General features: G+C 41.3%; 3 protein-coding genes across 4 annotated transcripts; 2 read left to right on the forward strand and 1 right to left on the reverse strand.

Moving 5' to 3' along the window:
* Positions 1–78: 78 nt before the first annotated feature.
* Positions 79–10,221, forward strand: LOC311003436 (receptor-type tyrosine-protein kinase FLT3-like). 2 transcript variants are annotated; one of them, XM_083995201.1, is made up of 24 exons: positions 79–150; positions 591–661; positions 1,100–1,248; positions 1,349–1,473; positions 1,578–1,689; positions 1,786–1,916; positions 2,046–2,221; positions 2,336–2,474; positions 2,588–2,765; positions 4,335–4,435; positions 4,542–4,644; positions 4,731–4,930; positions 5,010–5,122; positions 5,207–5,339; positions 5,828–5,932; positions 6,021–6,131; positions 6,309–6,465; positions 6,619–6,731; positions 6,832–6,944; positions 7,599–7,721; positions 7,841–7,952; positions 8,049–8,148; positions 8,925–9,030; positions 9,215–10,221. In XM_083995201.1, exons 1-24 carry the CDS (start codon positions 123–125, stop codon positions 9,428–9,430), a joined length of 3,015 nt encoding a protein of 1,004 aa, XP_083851327.1. In that variant the 5' UTR covers positions 79–122; the 3' UTR covers positions 9,431–10,221. The 2 variants fall into 2 exon arrangements, with proteins under 2 accessions (XP_083851327.1, XP_083851328.1); XM_083995202.1 differs by lacking the exons at positions 79–150; positions 591–661; positions 1,100–1,248 and having other exon boundaries at positions 1,435–1,473; positions 1,578–1,683.
* Positions 10,222–10,845: 624 nt separating this feature from the next.
* urad (ureidoimidazoline (2-oxo-4-hydroxy-4-carboxy-5-) decarboxylase) lies at positions 10,846–11,770 on the forward strand. The gene is made up of 2 exons (XM_083995161.1): positions 10,846–11,157; positions 11,283–11,770. The coding sequence occupies exons 1-2, from the start codon at positions 10,983–10,985 to the stop codon at positions 11,630–11,632; spliced, it is 525 nt and encodes a 174-aa protein (XP_083851287.1). The 5' UTR covers positions 10,846–10,982; the 3' UTR covers positions 11,633–11,770.
* Positions 11,771–11,907: 137 nt separating this feature from the next.
* pdx1 (pancreatic and duodenal homeobox 1) lies at positions 11,908–15,059 on the reverse strand (the record flags this gene model as incomplete). The annotated part of the gene is given in 3 exon segments (XM_083995160.1): positions 11,908–12,624; positions 14,635–15,038; positions 15,040–15,059. Coding segments are annotated over 3 exon segments (825 nt in total). The 3' UTR covers positions 11,908–12,223.
* Positions 15,060–16,293: the final 1,234 nt, after the last annotated feature.

Here is a 16,293-nt window from a genome sequence, read left to right on the forward strand (position 1 = left end):
CGTGACTAATAACGTCACCATTTCCTCTCTTTATAAAGTAGGTACTTGAACTCAAGTTGCATGTCAAGGTTTCGCAGTCCGATAATGAGTATGTGACGGTGGGGGGGAAACAGAGAGCATCAATGCCGAGGCAGAGAAATATGACTGCAGGTGAGTTGCGTCTCACTTCTGAGATCATGATGCCTTGGGATTAAACGCCTTTAAAAAAACAAAACAAAACATAACATAAAGAAAAAAATATAGTGTGTGCATATGTGTGCCACTGAAATTAGGAAGTTTAGACTGAATTAAGTTTTTGTAAATATTAAAATAAGTCTATAACTTTGTGCAAAAATATATGACTATAACTAGGTTTAAAGAAATCAACCAAACTGTTCATCCTCATCCTAATTTATCCTCATAACAGTGTTTTTCTGTGCTTTTTGTGTTTCTAAAACTTTTTTCCAATTACGTTTGTTTTCATTTTTGCATTCTTATACTTATTACTTTTAATGTATTTGTTTTAGTTTTTTTTAATTACTGCTTGGTGAGCACACATACACATACATTTATATAAATATTTGAAATAAAGTAAATTTCCTGTCTTTCAGCTGGTCTCCTGCTGTGTGTTGCCGGGCTGCTCTGCGCAGCACACAGTCAGCCGTGTGTACCCAGTGAGGAGGTAACATCCACAATCATTTCTATGTCTTAACTCAACAGTTAAATTAATTAATCACATTATGTGTAAGTCTGTGCATGCAATAATCTATTTAATATATTTAGCACTATTGTCCCAAGGAGACAGAATCAGGCATATTGTACACTTCTGCAAAATATGAAACTTAGGTTTGTACAGTCGAACACAAATATTGCAGAAAGATACTGTAGGCCTACTTGGAATATCTTTTCGGGTTAATTTTTTGACTTTGCAATAACAAAACTGCAGCGAAGCAACAGCCTCTCAAACCTCAGAGACAGAGATGACACAAATGTCACTAAAATTAGCCTAGCGCTGTTTCATTTCTGTTTAACAGACCAGAGATGAATAGGGAATAGTTTCATGCTCCTGCACTGAATTGTACGTAAAGTGAGCGATTACTTGACGACTTTTATCTTCTAGGTGGCATGTTTCTTCCCAGCTGTTCATCTGAATGCAACTGGTCCTGTCAGAATAGACGTGTGTGCTGGTAAGAAACTCATCATCTCTCCAGAGGGCTTAGATGGACATCCTGTCAGTCACTGGATCAGAAGAGAAGACCTAACGACTATGTAAGTGAACATCGTTGTGTGTATTTCGATGGGTTTCCCCCTCTTTACTGTAGCCTATGTAACTTTGATAAAACGGACGCCTTTTCACACTCCTTATCAGAAGCAGCAATGACTCCATCGTCCTGCCGCCGCTTGCTGAGACAGATTCTGGGGAGTACCTGCTGAGCTTTGAAGCCAGCAGCAGGGCCAACTCCTCAGTGACTGTGTCTTTACACGTAGCAATGGGTGAGTAACAGCACTCATCACACCAGACTGTTTGATGTTGATAATAAATCTGTGGTATTAAAAAGATGTTAACAATTTGATGTTAATGCTGTAATGTTTTCCAGAACGTCCCACAAAACCACAGTTGACACTGGAGGGTGCAGATACGCCATATGAGTCCCCTAAACTCGCCTGTGTCTCTCGGGGCTGCCCAATGCCCACAATTGAGTGGTCTAAGTAAGATGTTGTCCTCTACAGTTCTGTGCGTAATTCAGAGTAAGTCTCAACTAAAACCAATGTTGACTATAAACAGGTTATCTTTCTTTTGAACAGAGACACATCTGAAAGAGTTACAAGTGACAGGACAAGGAGCGAAGTGTCAGGTGCCAACTACATTAATAAAGCTGTGATGTGCTGTGCCTCAAATGCTGCAGATCGCGAGTGCTCCCAACTGTATGACTATGGTAATGAACCATTTGAATCTATCTATCTATCTATCTATCTATCTATCTATCTATCTATCTATCTATCTATCTATCTATCTATCTATCTATCTATCTATCATTTAAAAACCTAACTACTGTGTGTTTTAGACCTTGATGTGGATAAACAGACAGAGGTTTCTAATGTGACCGTGAGCCCTGGTCAGTCTTTGCTGCTTCGTGCACGATATCGAAATCAAAACAGAAAACTGTCACCTGTGTGGGAGAAAGACGGGAAAACACTGAATAACAACTCATTGGCATGTCCTTCTAAAGTCAAAAATGAGGTAATGAGAAAAAATTGCTTTTTTGTTTGACTTTATCTCACCATGTTTCAATTCACACAAACAGGTTACTTTTAATCACCACAATTCAATCATAAAAATGTTTTTTTCTTCCAGGTCTGCATCAAAAATGACTCGCATATGGGTAATCAGGTGGCGTACCTGTTCATAAACTCAGTTAGAGTGGAGGACAGTGGCATGTATACCTGCAGAAGACAAGACAATAAAACTAAGACTGTTCACATACATGTCCAGGGTTAGTAGAGCTCATTTTATTTTGTTGTTTTTCTTCCCTGTATGTGCTGTGATTGACTCTGTCATTAATGAACACTTCTAAACCATTCATGTTCACTGTTTTGTTCTTCTCAGCTGAAGGTTTCCTGTCTGTCCAGTTGGATAAGAGTAAGACTCTCTTAGCAGAGGATGCATCTAGCGCCAGTTTGCAAGCCAATGTCTCCTACCACCCCGTGCTCCAGCACTGCTCCTGGCAGACTCCGAACAAAACCATAATTAAATGCAACAAGGAGAAATGGGTAACAAAACACAGGTAATCCCAGGAAGTGATGTTTCTACAGCTCAATCTCAATTAAAGCAGATATCAGTGGAATGTTTTTGTTAATATAAGTCCTAAATAGTCCTATTTTCCGTCAGCAATCACTTACATGAAGTATTTCAGCCTAAACACGAGTCTCTCCGTCACTCTGCTCTGCTGTAACCCGAGGAGAAAATTTTCCTTGTGGGATACAAGTGTTATCCAATGAGGAGAGAGAACGGCATGAAGGGCTGTGTGTGCAGCCAAGGGATGCGCGTGAATGTGGTGACGTAGCACGAGGACCAATTGATGCCTGACAAGGGCGGGGGCTGCTAACTCATGGTGCGTTCAAAGAAACTCGTACTTTGTGTTTTTCCTTCCTGTGAAGTCATACCAGTTCGATCTGGTACGAGTTCACGGGTCGGAAGTTACGAGTGGCCGTTATAGGGAACTTTCACAGACAACAGGATGGTAAAAACACGAGCTACGGGTTACCTGGAACGCTACCAAGTCGTAGTTGTGACTTGAAGCTGTAACTTACGGTTTCAAAAGCCTGCCTTGAACGCAGCATTAGCCGAAACGGCCGTGAAGCTGATATCTGCTTTAACTTCCAAAAAATTGTCAGGATGTAGAAAAGTCCCAGTATCTATAAGAACAACATACCGTACAATAGACAGCTACTTTTGGGAATATCATCATATAACATGATAATCATATAGGCTACAGGTACATACAGTGCCATGAAAAAGTATTTGCTCCCTTCCTGATTTCTTTGTTTTTTGCATATTTGTCAGACTTAAATGTTTACAAATTTGGATATTAGACAAAGATAACCCAAGTAAATATCACTGACACCTATCAGTCTGGAAGGTGTTACAAAGCCATTTCTAAAGCTTTGGGACTCCAGTGAACCACAGTGAGATGCTTTATCCACTAATGGAGAAACCCAAGAGTTTGACCTTGAGGTCACGAACTGAAGGCCGGACGTCCTCCATCATCATGAACAATGACCATAACTGAGCCAAGGGAGGCCTTCAGATCTTTAGAAGTTGTTCTGAGGTCTTTTGTGACCTCCTGGATCAGTTGCTGCTGCGCTTTTGGAGTAATTTGGTAAGGCGGCCATCTTGGGAAGGTTTTCACCACTATTCCAAGCTTTCTCCATTAGTGGATAAAGGCTCACACAGTGGTTCACTGGAGTCCCAAAGCTTTAGAAATGACTTTGCAACACTTTTCTGACTGATAGGTGTCAATGATTTTGTTTTTCATATTTTTTTGAATTTTTTTTAGCTAGCGGCATGATGTGTTTCTGTTTGAGATCTCTTATCCTCCTTCACTTCACTCAAACAGCTTCTATTGAAGTGATTTCTTGATTCAACAGGTCTGGCAGCGACGATCAATGATCTTGTTTTTTCATAATTTAAAAACTGCATTTTGGGTTATCTTTGTCTAATATCCAAATTTGTTGGATTATTGTAAACATTTAAGTGTGACAAATATGCAAAAAACAAAGAAATCAGGAAGGGAGCAAGTACTTTTTTCACGGCACTGCAGTATATGATAATGACTATAACACTGTTTTCTCAGGACTGTGGAGCTGGTTGGTCCACTCACATCAGGAGATTACAAGTTACACCTAGAAGCTGGAGGGCAAAGAGAAACACGGACTATATCAGTGTGTGTTGTTGGTAAGACACATGTGTATGAGTATTTAAAAATATAGCCAATACTGTTCATATCACTTTGATTTTGCTGTTATATTATAACCTTACAAATCCACTTGTTTTGTTTTAGACAAACCAACATTTTCCAGCAGCACTGATGATGGCCTCACCGCTGAGATTGTGACTCTTGTGCCAGCTAATTATACCTGGATGTATTGCCCCTCCAATGATAGGTATGGATACTGTCAGAGGTGCTCAGGTCAGGGCCTGGTGTGCACACATTCTGATTTGTTTTTTCCAACTCTTTGTTTAATTACAGCTGTAAAACAGATACATCCTGGGAAGAAATCGAAGGCACCTCTCAAACAGACTCTGATGTCCTCTGCCACAAAACAATCAGGAGCTCACTGAGAAACGATGAAGTGGTCGGGCCCCAGTTAAGGTTTTGCGTGACAAACTCAGTGGGTTCCTGGTGTTTTGACAAAATATACTACCGACCTTTATACCAGCCGTCCACAGGTAGTGAGATGTTTTTCACGTTTTTCATGAAATTACATTTCCATAAGGAACATTTCTGAATACAAAACTGTTTTTTTAGGTGCTCAAGTTTCTGATGACAACAGTTTGATGGTGCTGAAGGTGGGCAGTTTGCTCCTGCTCCTGGCTTTGGTAGTGTTATCTGTGGCGCTCATTCACTTTGTCAAAAAGAAGGTATGTATTATATACATCAGAGAAAAGACATGCAAGCTCAGACATGTGAAGAAATTACAACAGCTCATTCTGCTTCTGCAACAGAAACCCCAGTATCAGCCGCAGCTTCAGATGATCCAGATGGTTGGACCCAATGACAATGATTACATCTACATCAACTTCAAGGACTTTGAATACGATCAGAAATGGGAGTTTCCCCGGGAGAACCTGGAGCTGGGTACGAATTACACCAGGCATGAGACATAATGCAGCATCCGAGTGCTGGGAGAACTACTCAGATTCAGAAGAATGTAAAAACACAAAATAAAATATAAACTGTATTTAAAATCCTGCTCAAGTAAAAGTCGGAGGTATTATCTGATAAATCTACTACATTTATTAGTTTTAAAAAAACATTCTAATCTGAAGTCATATCCAAATTGTTTGCACTTATGAGTTAAGTTAGTATGTAAGCAGTGTTTTATTGTTGTGAATCACAAGGGGTGGAGCTATATGAAGTACTTTCTTTACAGTTAGTTTAATGCAGTGTTTCCCAACTCAGGTAAGGTGCTCCTTTTAGGGTCTGATGATAAATGTGAGAGGTTATTATAGGGACAAAGATTTAAATTAATTTCTCTCTAATATTTGCCTTTATGTGGCAGTTTTTCATATATCATATTATATATTTCAGATTTTTATTTCATTTCGTTTTTGTGTCACCTGCAGGAAAAGAACTGGGCTCTGGAGCTTTTGGTATGGTGCTCCAAGCTACAGCCTATGGTATCAACAAGCCTGGAGTCTCTCAGCAGGTGGCTGTCAAGATGCTTAAAGGTCGGCGTTTCCTATGTTTATTCCACCAGTGAAATGCGAATTGACATGGAGGTGATTTCAGTGGCTGATGTGGTGTTTGACCCAACAGACAAACACCAGACGATGGAGAAAGAGGCGCTGATGTCAGAGCTGAAGATGCTGACTCATGTCGGTCAGCACACCAACATTGTGAACCTGCTTGGTGCATGCACAAATACAGGTACAATTTACCACACACACGCATGCACAACTAATTTATTCCCACCGCAGCACATCCCAAGTAAGCATGTGGGTTTCTCTACAGTATATGAGATGATATGAATAGTAAAATGGTGTCAGATAATCGTGAGGGTGAATTTACAGTAAGCTGATGCTAATGTTTCTTTTCTCCATTTAGGACCCATATACCTGATTTTCCAGTACTGCTGTTACGGAGACCTGCTGAACTATTTAAAGACCAACAGCGAGCGCTACCACAAGTCTGTGACCGACGCTTTCAACAGGGACCGTTTCAGCAGCCTTTACCACAACCTGCAGCCTAAGAAATGCTCGAGGTGGGGAAATAAAGAGGCGCAATAGTGCGGATAGTTAAGCAAACGGAGGTCCAACATGAAATTTAGAGACATATTAAATTATTCTGTTAGAAGTCTGGTTCAATATTACAGTATCACTCACATCGTGTTTTTCTTTCTTTCTTTTTTTTACAGTGAGGGAAAATTTCCAGTGGACAATTATGTGCCAATGCATCCTGCTAACGGCACAGGGCAAGAGGACATCTCCCTCCTCACCCTCGGCTCTGGTGACATGGACATGTATGAAGGTCAGGAAACGCACCTAAAATCTAAAGTCAAGAGATAAACTAAATATCAACATGAGTTCACCAGTGCAAATTAGATCTACTTTTAATCTGTGAACTGCAGATTCTTATGAAAACGATGATCCTGATGACGACGTTCAAGCCCTGACCTTCGATGACCTGCTGAGCTTTGCGTTCCAAGTGGCCAAGGGAATGGACTTCCTCTCCGCCAAGAATGTAAGAGACAAAGGGAGGGACTAGAGATGAAATCCATCATTAATAATTTCATTTCTTAATCATTTTTCATTAAGATATCTTAAGCAAAATACCAAAGAATTTCTCGTTCCAGCTTCCCAATCGTGAGGATTTGCTCTTGACAATCTGCAAATCTTGTACCGTTAATCAGACAAACAAGCAAACACATTTAAAGACACCAGCTTGGCCTATGAAAATTTTGGATTTGCATTTTCATTTTTACATATGAGAGTCTAAACTATGATATAATCTGCAGGTCATTTGATAACAAATTTGCACATTGGAGAGCTAAAGAAGAATAACTAGAAACCTCTCATTTGTTTTTCAAAGAGAGATACTTTATTTAACCAACATGCAAACACAGTGTTATAGTGTGGAAAGGAAAAACTTTTCTTTTTTTTTAAACTATATTTTATCATCTCTCTAATTGCTGGACATTGTAAAACAATAATGTAAAAGTCTTGTTATAGAACAAAAGTGAAATAGTACAACAGGTAAATAAAGTAACACTAAACAAATAACACAATATTCAAGTTCAATTATAAACTGACACTTCTTGATTTAGTCTTGTGGTGATGGTAGTACATACAGTAGCCTAAGATAACTATATTGACGACTGGTCCTGTATTTCTGCAGTGTATCCACAGAGACCTGGCAGCTCGAAATGTGTTGGTGACAAAGGGCAGAATGGTGAAAATTGGTGACTTCGGGCTGGCACGAGACATCGACAACGACTCCAACTACGTTGTGAGAGGAAATGTATGTGAGATAACAGAGGCGCCTGCATGTTTTACGTCACTGTTTTGTTGCTTAATCTCGTCCGTCTTGCGTCATTTCTCACACATTTTGTGGGTGATATGGTTCCACTGTACTTACAGGTGCGTTTACCAGTGAAGTGGATGGCACCAGAGAGCATCTTCCAGGGGATGTACACCATGAAGAGTGACGTCTGGGCTTATGGCATTCTGCTCTGGGAGATCTTCTCACTTGGTAGCTTTCATAGACTAGTGCCCTCCATGAGTAGTTCATTTAGAGTCAGTTCCTCCATAACATAATCCACTGATCCCCTTATACGTATGGTTTCAGGTGTCACTCCATATCCTGGGATGAAGGTTGATCACACGTTCTATTCAATGATTGAGAAAGGATTTAAGATGGACTGTCCGTACTATGCCAACGATGCTGTGTAAGTGTCTTTGGTCTGCATGCAACATTATTAGACATTGTACAAAACTATAAGTGTTGCAGTGATAATTTTATTTTTATTTTTATTTTTTTACCAATTATTACAATTAAGGGGGACAGTTTATCCACAAACTGGTTTAGTTTTTCCTGAATGCCTGCACTGAACAATATGAAATCATTTATTTTACTTTAATATTTCATTGTAATACTTTCAGTTTACAACAATTCAAAGGGAAATCTACCTCTAATTTCTTCTATTATTATTTTGTGAATACATTTCAGAAATTGGTTAAATTGCATTTGACGTGTAAAGAAAATACAGTTTTTACTGTAAAATATTACAGCAAGAATTGTCTGTTTAATAGAGTATAAAAAATTGATAAACCATCCAATTGTAATAAGACAACTAGTTCCACCTTGACAAGAGTACATTGGTAAAATCTAATTTATACATTAATACATTCATGACAGTTATCCAATAATATAATATGTATATGACCACATGCAACATTTTACCATACGTCTACTTTTGACACGGTTTTATTTTTAATTTTTTTTTAAAAATGTTCTTTCTTTTATTGACTGCAGGACTTTTACGTGTAATGTAGTAATTTTACAATGTTATATGTATTCATATTTTCACATAAAAGTAAAAAATCTTCCAGACCAAGCCAATACAATAGTCTTGTTGCCAATCATTTGGATATAATAGATATTAGGATATGATGAACTAATATTCATTCATGTTTCTCCTTTTTGCTGGTCTGTTTTCTCCAGGTATGAGATGATGTGTAAGTGTTGGGCTCTGGATGCCTGCAATCGCCCTTCGTTCTCCAAACTGGTGTCCTTTATGTGTGACCAGCTGACAGACAGAGAGGAGAAGGTAGGAACAGAGTGCATCGTCAACATGCTTCTACTATTTAGAGATAATATATGTGAAGGCAGCACAGTTTTAGCCTTTCCCTCTCTCCATTGGACGAAGAGACAAAATGTTGTGTATCTGATCTATAAGTGGCATTATCATCTTATTTCCTTATTTTTCACCACCTACTTCCTTCTTCTTTCAGCTCTACCACAACATGCTTGACCAGACGTCGACCGACTACCAAAACACATCTTTCGTTCTGGACATTTCTCCTTTGGCAAATTGGGATGAGAGCAAGACACCGTCGGCCAATGACTACTGTCGAACATACGCAACTGAAGATAACAAAGCAGAGGTGTCCGACACCGACGCTGAGGCAGCTGAGGACAAACTGATGAAACCATCTGATAGGGAGTGATCACGCTGACGTTCAAACCATTTTGTCTGTATTACTGTTGTTAACAGTTTACACAATATTTTACTCATTATAATCTCAGCAGCGACAGTGGAGTGCACTTCTTTTATGTTAGGGTTATGAAATAGTATAACAGTTGTATAGCAGTGACAGTATCAGAAGATAGATTTTATTATGCATAGGGTTAAGATTAATATAAGATTTATATGATGGTATGTTCTGAATGTAAATAGTTATTTAGTTTAGTTTTTTTATCTATTGTATTGTGCAGCTAAAAATGAAAAACAGGTCTGATAAATGAATCCAAACAACTCAGGACTGTAGACATCAGACATGTAAGCTAGGAGTTTCATTTAATCAGTATTAGGACTAGTATATACTGGAGCAACTGATTGACCTTTAGTTTTAAGTTGTATCATATATTCCAACGTTGATGTACGGCAAAAACCCTTCCTCTCAAAACATTGTTGGACATTGTAATGTTATGGATTTTCATTGTTATACTTTTTTTTTTATCAGCAGCTATTTGTACACATTTATATTTTATAACCCAGCTTTGTATGTATTTTTTAAATTGTACCGAGAAGCATTTTACCTGCAATAAAATGTACTTTAACTATTAAAACATGTTATAAAAAAAAAAAGATAATTGAAGGTCAGGTGTAGTGGGTTGTTTTTTTTCTTTATTGTGATGGTTTGAAATGATGCCATCTGTACATGTGACTGTCAATAGCTAAAGCAAAAATCTGTCTTTAGGAGAAATAACAAACCAATATTTTAAAATAAAAGAATAAAAGTGCAAAAAATAAAACCTCCGTCTATTTAACCATCTTCTGACCGCTTGGTGACCCTCAGCCACTCAGTGTTTCAGTGTTGCGGGCTTCAGGTAGCTACATCCCCAACAGTTTATCTGTTAGTTGCCCTCTTTAGGCGCTAGGTGACGCCAGAGATCAGAGTTTGCACTTTGAAGAAGTCAACCTGCTTCTAAAAATTTGCATTTTACTTTCACGCCCTTTTTGTAAACTTGTCTGAACTCGTTTTCTGGGGCATCAGGTGTGTGTGTGTGTGTGTGTGTGTGTGTGTGTGTGTGTGTGTGTGTGTGTGTGTGTGTGTGTGTGTGTTCTTGTGTTTACTACGTTGTGGACCGGAAAGAGATTTTAACCAACAGAGTGAGAACATTTTTGGGAAGTGAGGACATTTTGGCCGGTCCTCACTTTTTCCAAGGACTGTTTGAGGGTTAAGACTTTAGGTTATAATTAGGTTAAGAGTAATGGTTAAGGTTAAGGCATTTGTTTTGGATGGTTAAGGTTAGGGTAAGGGGCTAGGGAATACATTATGTCAGTGAGTGTCCTCACAAAGATAGCATTACAAGGGTGTGTGTGTGTGTGTGTGTGTGTGTGTGTGTGTGTGTGTGTGTGTGTGTGTGTGTGTGTGTGTGTGTGTGTGTGTGTGTGTGTGTGTGTGTGTGTGTGTGTGTGTGTGTGTGTGTGTGTGTCCACCAGTGCAATAACCCTGAGGTCATTCAACAGCAACCACAACCCAGCAACAAGAAGACATGGACATCAACGCAGTAAACGCTCTTCCCTATGAGGATTTTGTGAATATTTTTGGCAACGTGGTGGAGAAATGTCCCATCATAACAGCTGCTGTGTGGCCGAGGCGTCCCTTTGCGAGCTTGTCTGCTCTGGAGGCTGCTATTAGTGAGTTTATCGATTCTCTTCCGGAATCAGGTGAGACACAGATTTGGGTTTTTATTAGCTTTTTGATACTTTTTGTTGGTTGTTTTGAGTTTATTACTCACAGAATGCGGGAGAATGTGGTTTTGTGGGCAATAATCACAATCATGTGTGTCCAGGTAAAGAGGGGATCCTCAGGTGTCACCCGGACCTCGCGGGCAGGGATCTCCAAAGGGGCACTTTGACCTCAGAGTCTCGCGAGGAGCAGGCACGAGCCGGGATGGACGCGCTGGATGCCGCGGAAGCCTCGCGCATGGCGCGGCTTAACGAGGAGTACAAAGAGAGGTTCGGGTTCCCGTTTGTCATCTGCGCCCGGATGAACGACAAGGCCAACATTTTACGGCAGCTGGCCGCGCGCTGTCAGAACGAGCGCGTCGTGGAGAGGGCGCGAGGCATCGACGAGGTGAAGAAGATATGTCACCTGCGCCTTCAGGGTCTCGTGCTCACTGACGCTCCAAACAAGTTGTGACCTTTAATTACTGGATTTCACCTATGCCAAATGCCAAAAGACTGTCATTATTGTTATTGTGATTTTATTCCAAATTTATTATATGTGCTATTCATTCATCATAATGAACATTTCCAAGAATAAAATAAGCTATGTGGCTCATTGAGTAACGCAATTTACATGATGTGGATTTATGTACACATGTGAACATTGATACATATTACTGATGGTCAGATTATGATATTTACATTCATGAGCATGGACTATACAGCAAAAGTCTGTGCAACTGAATCCACGTTGCTTCCCTCAAAGTTGGGTGGGGTGGGAGGGTCTCTTGTGATCTGGTTGTCTCAGCATGTCATTGGGTGTTCAGAAAGTCTCAAAGCCTTCACTGTCACTGGAGAGGATGGAGTCCCTTCAAGTCCAGAAATGATAAAGGAGGCCCACGGTAGTCCTTGTTTCACTCTGTCCAGTGTTTAAATATAAATCCTTTGTGCTTCCGTGTAGAATGTTTTTTATTGGTTTCCATTGTTTCCCTCGGGAAAAGTTCCCTGCAACATCTGGGTGGTCATCTGAGGGATAATTAAGTGCTGGTGTGTGTGTGTGGGGGGCCTATGCAGGTTCTCTGGGGCCAGGGGCGGTGAGAGAGTGGCCGTGCAGCGGGGAAACGGGCGGTGTTGTAGTGGCGGTGTGGGGTCCGTTTGTCGAGGAGACCCCCCCTCCCGCTGCCCCCTCCCCTTGCCCCTGGTCTCCGGAGGTGATGGAGCTATCCTGGTCCGGGTCTGCCCCCCTCGCCCTCCTCCGGTCCTCCTCCTTCTTCCACTTCATGCGCCGGTTCTGAAACCAGATTTTGATGTGGCGCTCGGTGAGGCTCAGGGTCAGCGCCAGCTCCACGCGCCGCGGCCTCGAGATGTAGCGGTTGAACAGAAACTCCTTCTCGAGCTCCAGCAGCTGGGCGCGCGTGTAGGCGGTCCTCGTGCGTTTGTTCTCCTCAGTCTCCATCACGTACGGCCCTGGACACAGACAGATGTTTTCAAGAAGGATTCCTTAATTATTATATTTTCTTAATCTATTCCTTTATTTTATTGTAAATTTACTGGATGATTTGTGTCAAGTGCGCACAGATTTTGACCACTGGCTCCTGCTGAAACCACACAAGATAAAAGCGTCTCATAGCGGATAAAATAAGCACTTATTAACTTGCAATGTCAGGAGGAAATCTGCCGAGATTTGCCACAAAAATTCCTCCTTGGTTAAAGTTGAAATTTGAAAGCAACAGGTGAAGGTCCCACTGAAAATGTGTTGTTTTTAAATCACACAAAAAACACTTCTGAATGCAGAGTTAAAGGAGATTAAGATTACCAGTTTGGTTCATCTGGTGACCCACATCTAAAATTCATCCCATGACAAAAGTAGTTTGTATTGAGAAATTAGTGTGGTTTGATATCTGAGAGCAAAGAAGATATAGTATTTTTCCATGGCTGAAGGCCAAAGGTCAAAGAGAGACAAATTATTTTATATTGAAATCAACCGAAGTGCAGCCTACGCTTTATTTTATCGGGACTTCCTGATCCTCTCCTCGACATCGATTAAATGACTTCCTGTATTTTACCGATGACCGAAAAGACTTAATTTTAAAATATAGTTGTGAAATTTTTTTCTTTATTTATTAAAATTTTTGATTATTTTACTTTAGCATGATTAGTCGTTCATTTGGTAGCTACTTTTAAAATAGTTCGCCTAATATCAGTCATCGCTTTGACATTATCTTGAATTTATAGGCTATTCAGACAGATCATGAAGGGCCAACAGGATTTTTTTTGATGTGACAAAATGTGAAAGAAAGAAATACAATTTCAGTCAAAGTGAACGTAAAATTGAGTGTATTTCCAAACAGAGTATATTTTAATTATTTTGTAATTAGGCAAGACAGCTCTTGGGAAGGTTTAACAAAAATAGGCTTCAGCCATTTACAATTCAAATGCATATGGCACTAATTACAGTCAACGACCATGTTGTTATTATAGGCTACTGTTTTGGATAGAGCAGCACTGTTTTAGAAACTTTTGTGCCGTTGCCTACAGCATCTCTGAATGGTAAACAACTTTAATGTAATCTTAACTTGTTCAGAACCGTTTGAATCTGGTTGTTATAGGTTTATTTGAATCATCTGGTAATAAAACATCCAAAATCTGCTATAATTCTCACTGATTCTGATCACAAAGACTGTGCGTAAAAGTTAACCAAACTCGTAACCAAAGTGTAACGCGAGAAAATAGATCACTGTGGTCATGTTGCTATAAAAACCTTCACCTTTACATCAAATCACTGAAGCAGAATAAATGTTGGTTAAATCTGATTTCCTGAAAACTTTACAGACAATAGAAGAAGCTTTGGGACACACATTTCTCCTATTAGCAAACTGGTACCCCTGTTAGATACTTTCTGCTCATTATAGACTGACTATTAAAATCAGCATGTTGTGATAGAAGTAGGCTAATGGTTTATTAACGTAAATTTAAGCTGCAAACTTCTGTTAATATAATCTTTTCTCCTTTTTATCTTACCAGGCCCACATGAACCACTGCCGACTGTGGTAGATTTGGTTGTTGGTTGGTTATAATACTCTATAGTAACCTGCCGCTGATGGCTTAAGATATGGCGATTTGTGAAAAAATGTTTTGAAAAGACAAAACCCACATTTTTGTGACGATAAGACCTGATAAAGGTGAGCGTTGACCTTCCGGGCCTTTTACAAATTGACTGACAAGGTAAACTGAAACACCCAGGATCATATTGTTGAGGGCATGATGTCACTGCAGGACTTAGAAAGTTAGTGCTATGACTACAGAGAAATGCAGCAAACAACACTATCCATGTATTTCGATAAGCTATTACAATGTTATCAAAGAGAAATAAATCTCGCTTTCATGTACAGCTTGTCTCCATTCAGTGATTCTCTTCTTTGTGTTTTGAAAAACAAAAGCCATTTACTGGCTTGTAGCGGCTTGGACGGTTTTTACCTGCCCACTGGCCCTTCCAGGTGTGTGAGTGGGATTTTGTGGTTTTCATCCAGGGGAAGGGGAGGTGATATCTGCTCTGCTCCACCGTGTCTCCATACCCCGCGGCGGGCTGCAGAGCCTGCTGCTGGAGCCCCTGCGGGTGGTGCAGCTGGGGGACACCGGGGTCGTCTCGCAGGCCGGGTAGACTGTAAGAGGGGGCGATGTCAGGAAGACTGGCCGGCTCCAGGGCCCCCATGGACGGCGGCGTGTAGACGGAGTGGACCTGCCTGTTCATGTACAAGCAGGGCGGCGGGCTGTGGCTGTAGTCCTCGCCCTGTGGTCTCTGGTAGGCGCAGGAGTCTTTGAAAACCTGCGAGGGGTAATAATGATCTTCCCGATTCATGGCTGCCGAGGACCCGAGGCTGTGGGGCCGTTTGCGCGCACATGTACCTGAACCTGTACCTGCATGCGCCCAGCTGCCTCGGCGTGGACCTTCTGCTCTACCTGCCTCTGTCTGGCGCAACTGCGAGGCCCTTACGGCTCCGCACAGGTGTGTCACTCTGTCACCATGTGACCCTGCAGCGCACAAGCCATTGGTCTCAGTGTTTGCTCAGACCGACAGACCTACAGCCCCCTCAGTTTCCAGGATATTCTGTGGCTTGTGAGATTGTTTTCAGTAAAGAGCAGAACGGCTGCCCGCGCGTAAATCAATGTCCCTCTGTAAATAGCGCACCGTTTGGGTATAGGAGTAAACCGGCGCTCACCTGTGTTTGCGCACAGGAGCAACAGAGTCTGTACAGGACCGGGACCCTGTGTAAGTGTGTTACAGAGGTCCTGCTGGGTCTAGAGCGCACGACAGAAACATGATTCTCATGCAGGAGTTGTGGGTTTGTCCGCAAACAGTGAAGCCATCGACCATTTATATGGATAGATCTCTTGTCTGCACACTGCGGCTGACAAATCGATACGTATGGGCGCAAACATTGGTTGACCTGTGAGATAAGAGACCTGGATGGAGAGACAGTTGTCTTGGAGACTCGGATGAGAAACTCAAACATCCACTCCACTCCACCCCTCCACCCACCCACCCTCCTTTTTTTCTTCTTTTTTTTTGGCCTACACCTTTCCGACTTTTGAAAATGTACCCATTACACGCCTGTAAATGCATCATTTAACACCATTTGGCCCGTGTGGCCCCGCAGCCCCAGCACCGTGGGCCCTTTGACGATATAGCAAACACGGAGCCGGTGCGGTCGCCTCAGCCGCTGCACTCTCGCCATGTTTGCTGGCCATTAGCCTTCAGCCGGTGCGTGTTCGCCCCATTAAACAGCAGCTCTCGCGGTAAAAACCAATTAGGTTGGAGTGAGCAACAAAACTCAATTAACCGGCGTGCGCACGGAGCGTGTCTTCCCTCCACACACACTCAGCCCCGCGAGCTCCACCTGCAACTTTATGCAACATTTGGAGCCTCTGCTATAATACAGGTGTAATTTGCCTATTCTCCAGGTAACTGTTCAGCTCCACGGGGCTTTTACCTTGATAGCGTGTATCTATAGACTATATTTACACTGAGTTCTTGAAAAGCAATTAAGGCACTTTCCATGGTATCTTAATGGGGCACTCAGCAGATGCAATAAAGTTCAAGTAAACCAATTCTATACAAATCACCCGCTGCATTAT

The sequence above is a fragment of the Trachurus trachurus genome (assembly GCF_905171665.1).
Source record: "Trachurus trachurus genome assembly, chromosome: 20".
Lineage (NCBI taxonomy): Eukaryota > Metazoa > Chordata > Actinopteri > Carangiformes > Carangidae > Trachurus > Trachurus trachurus.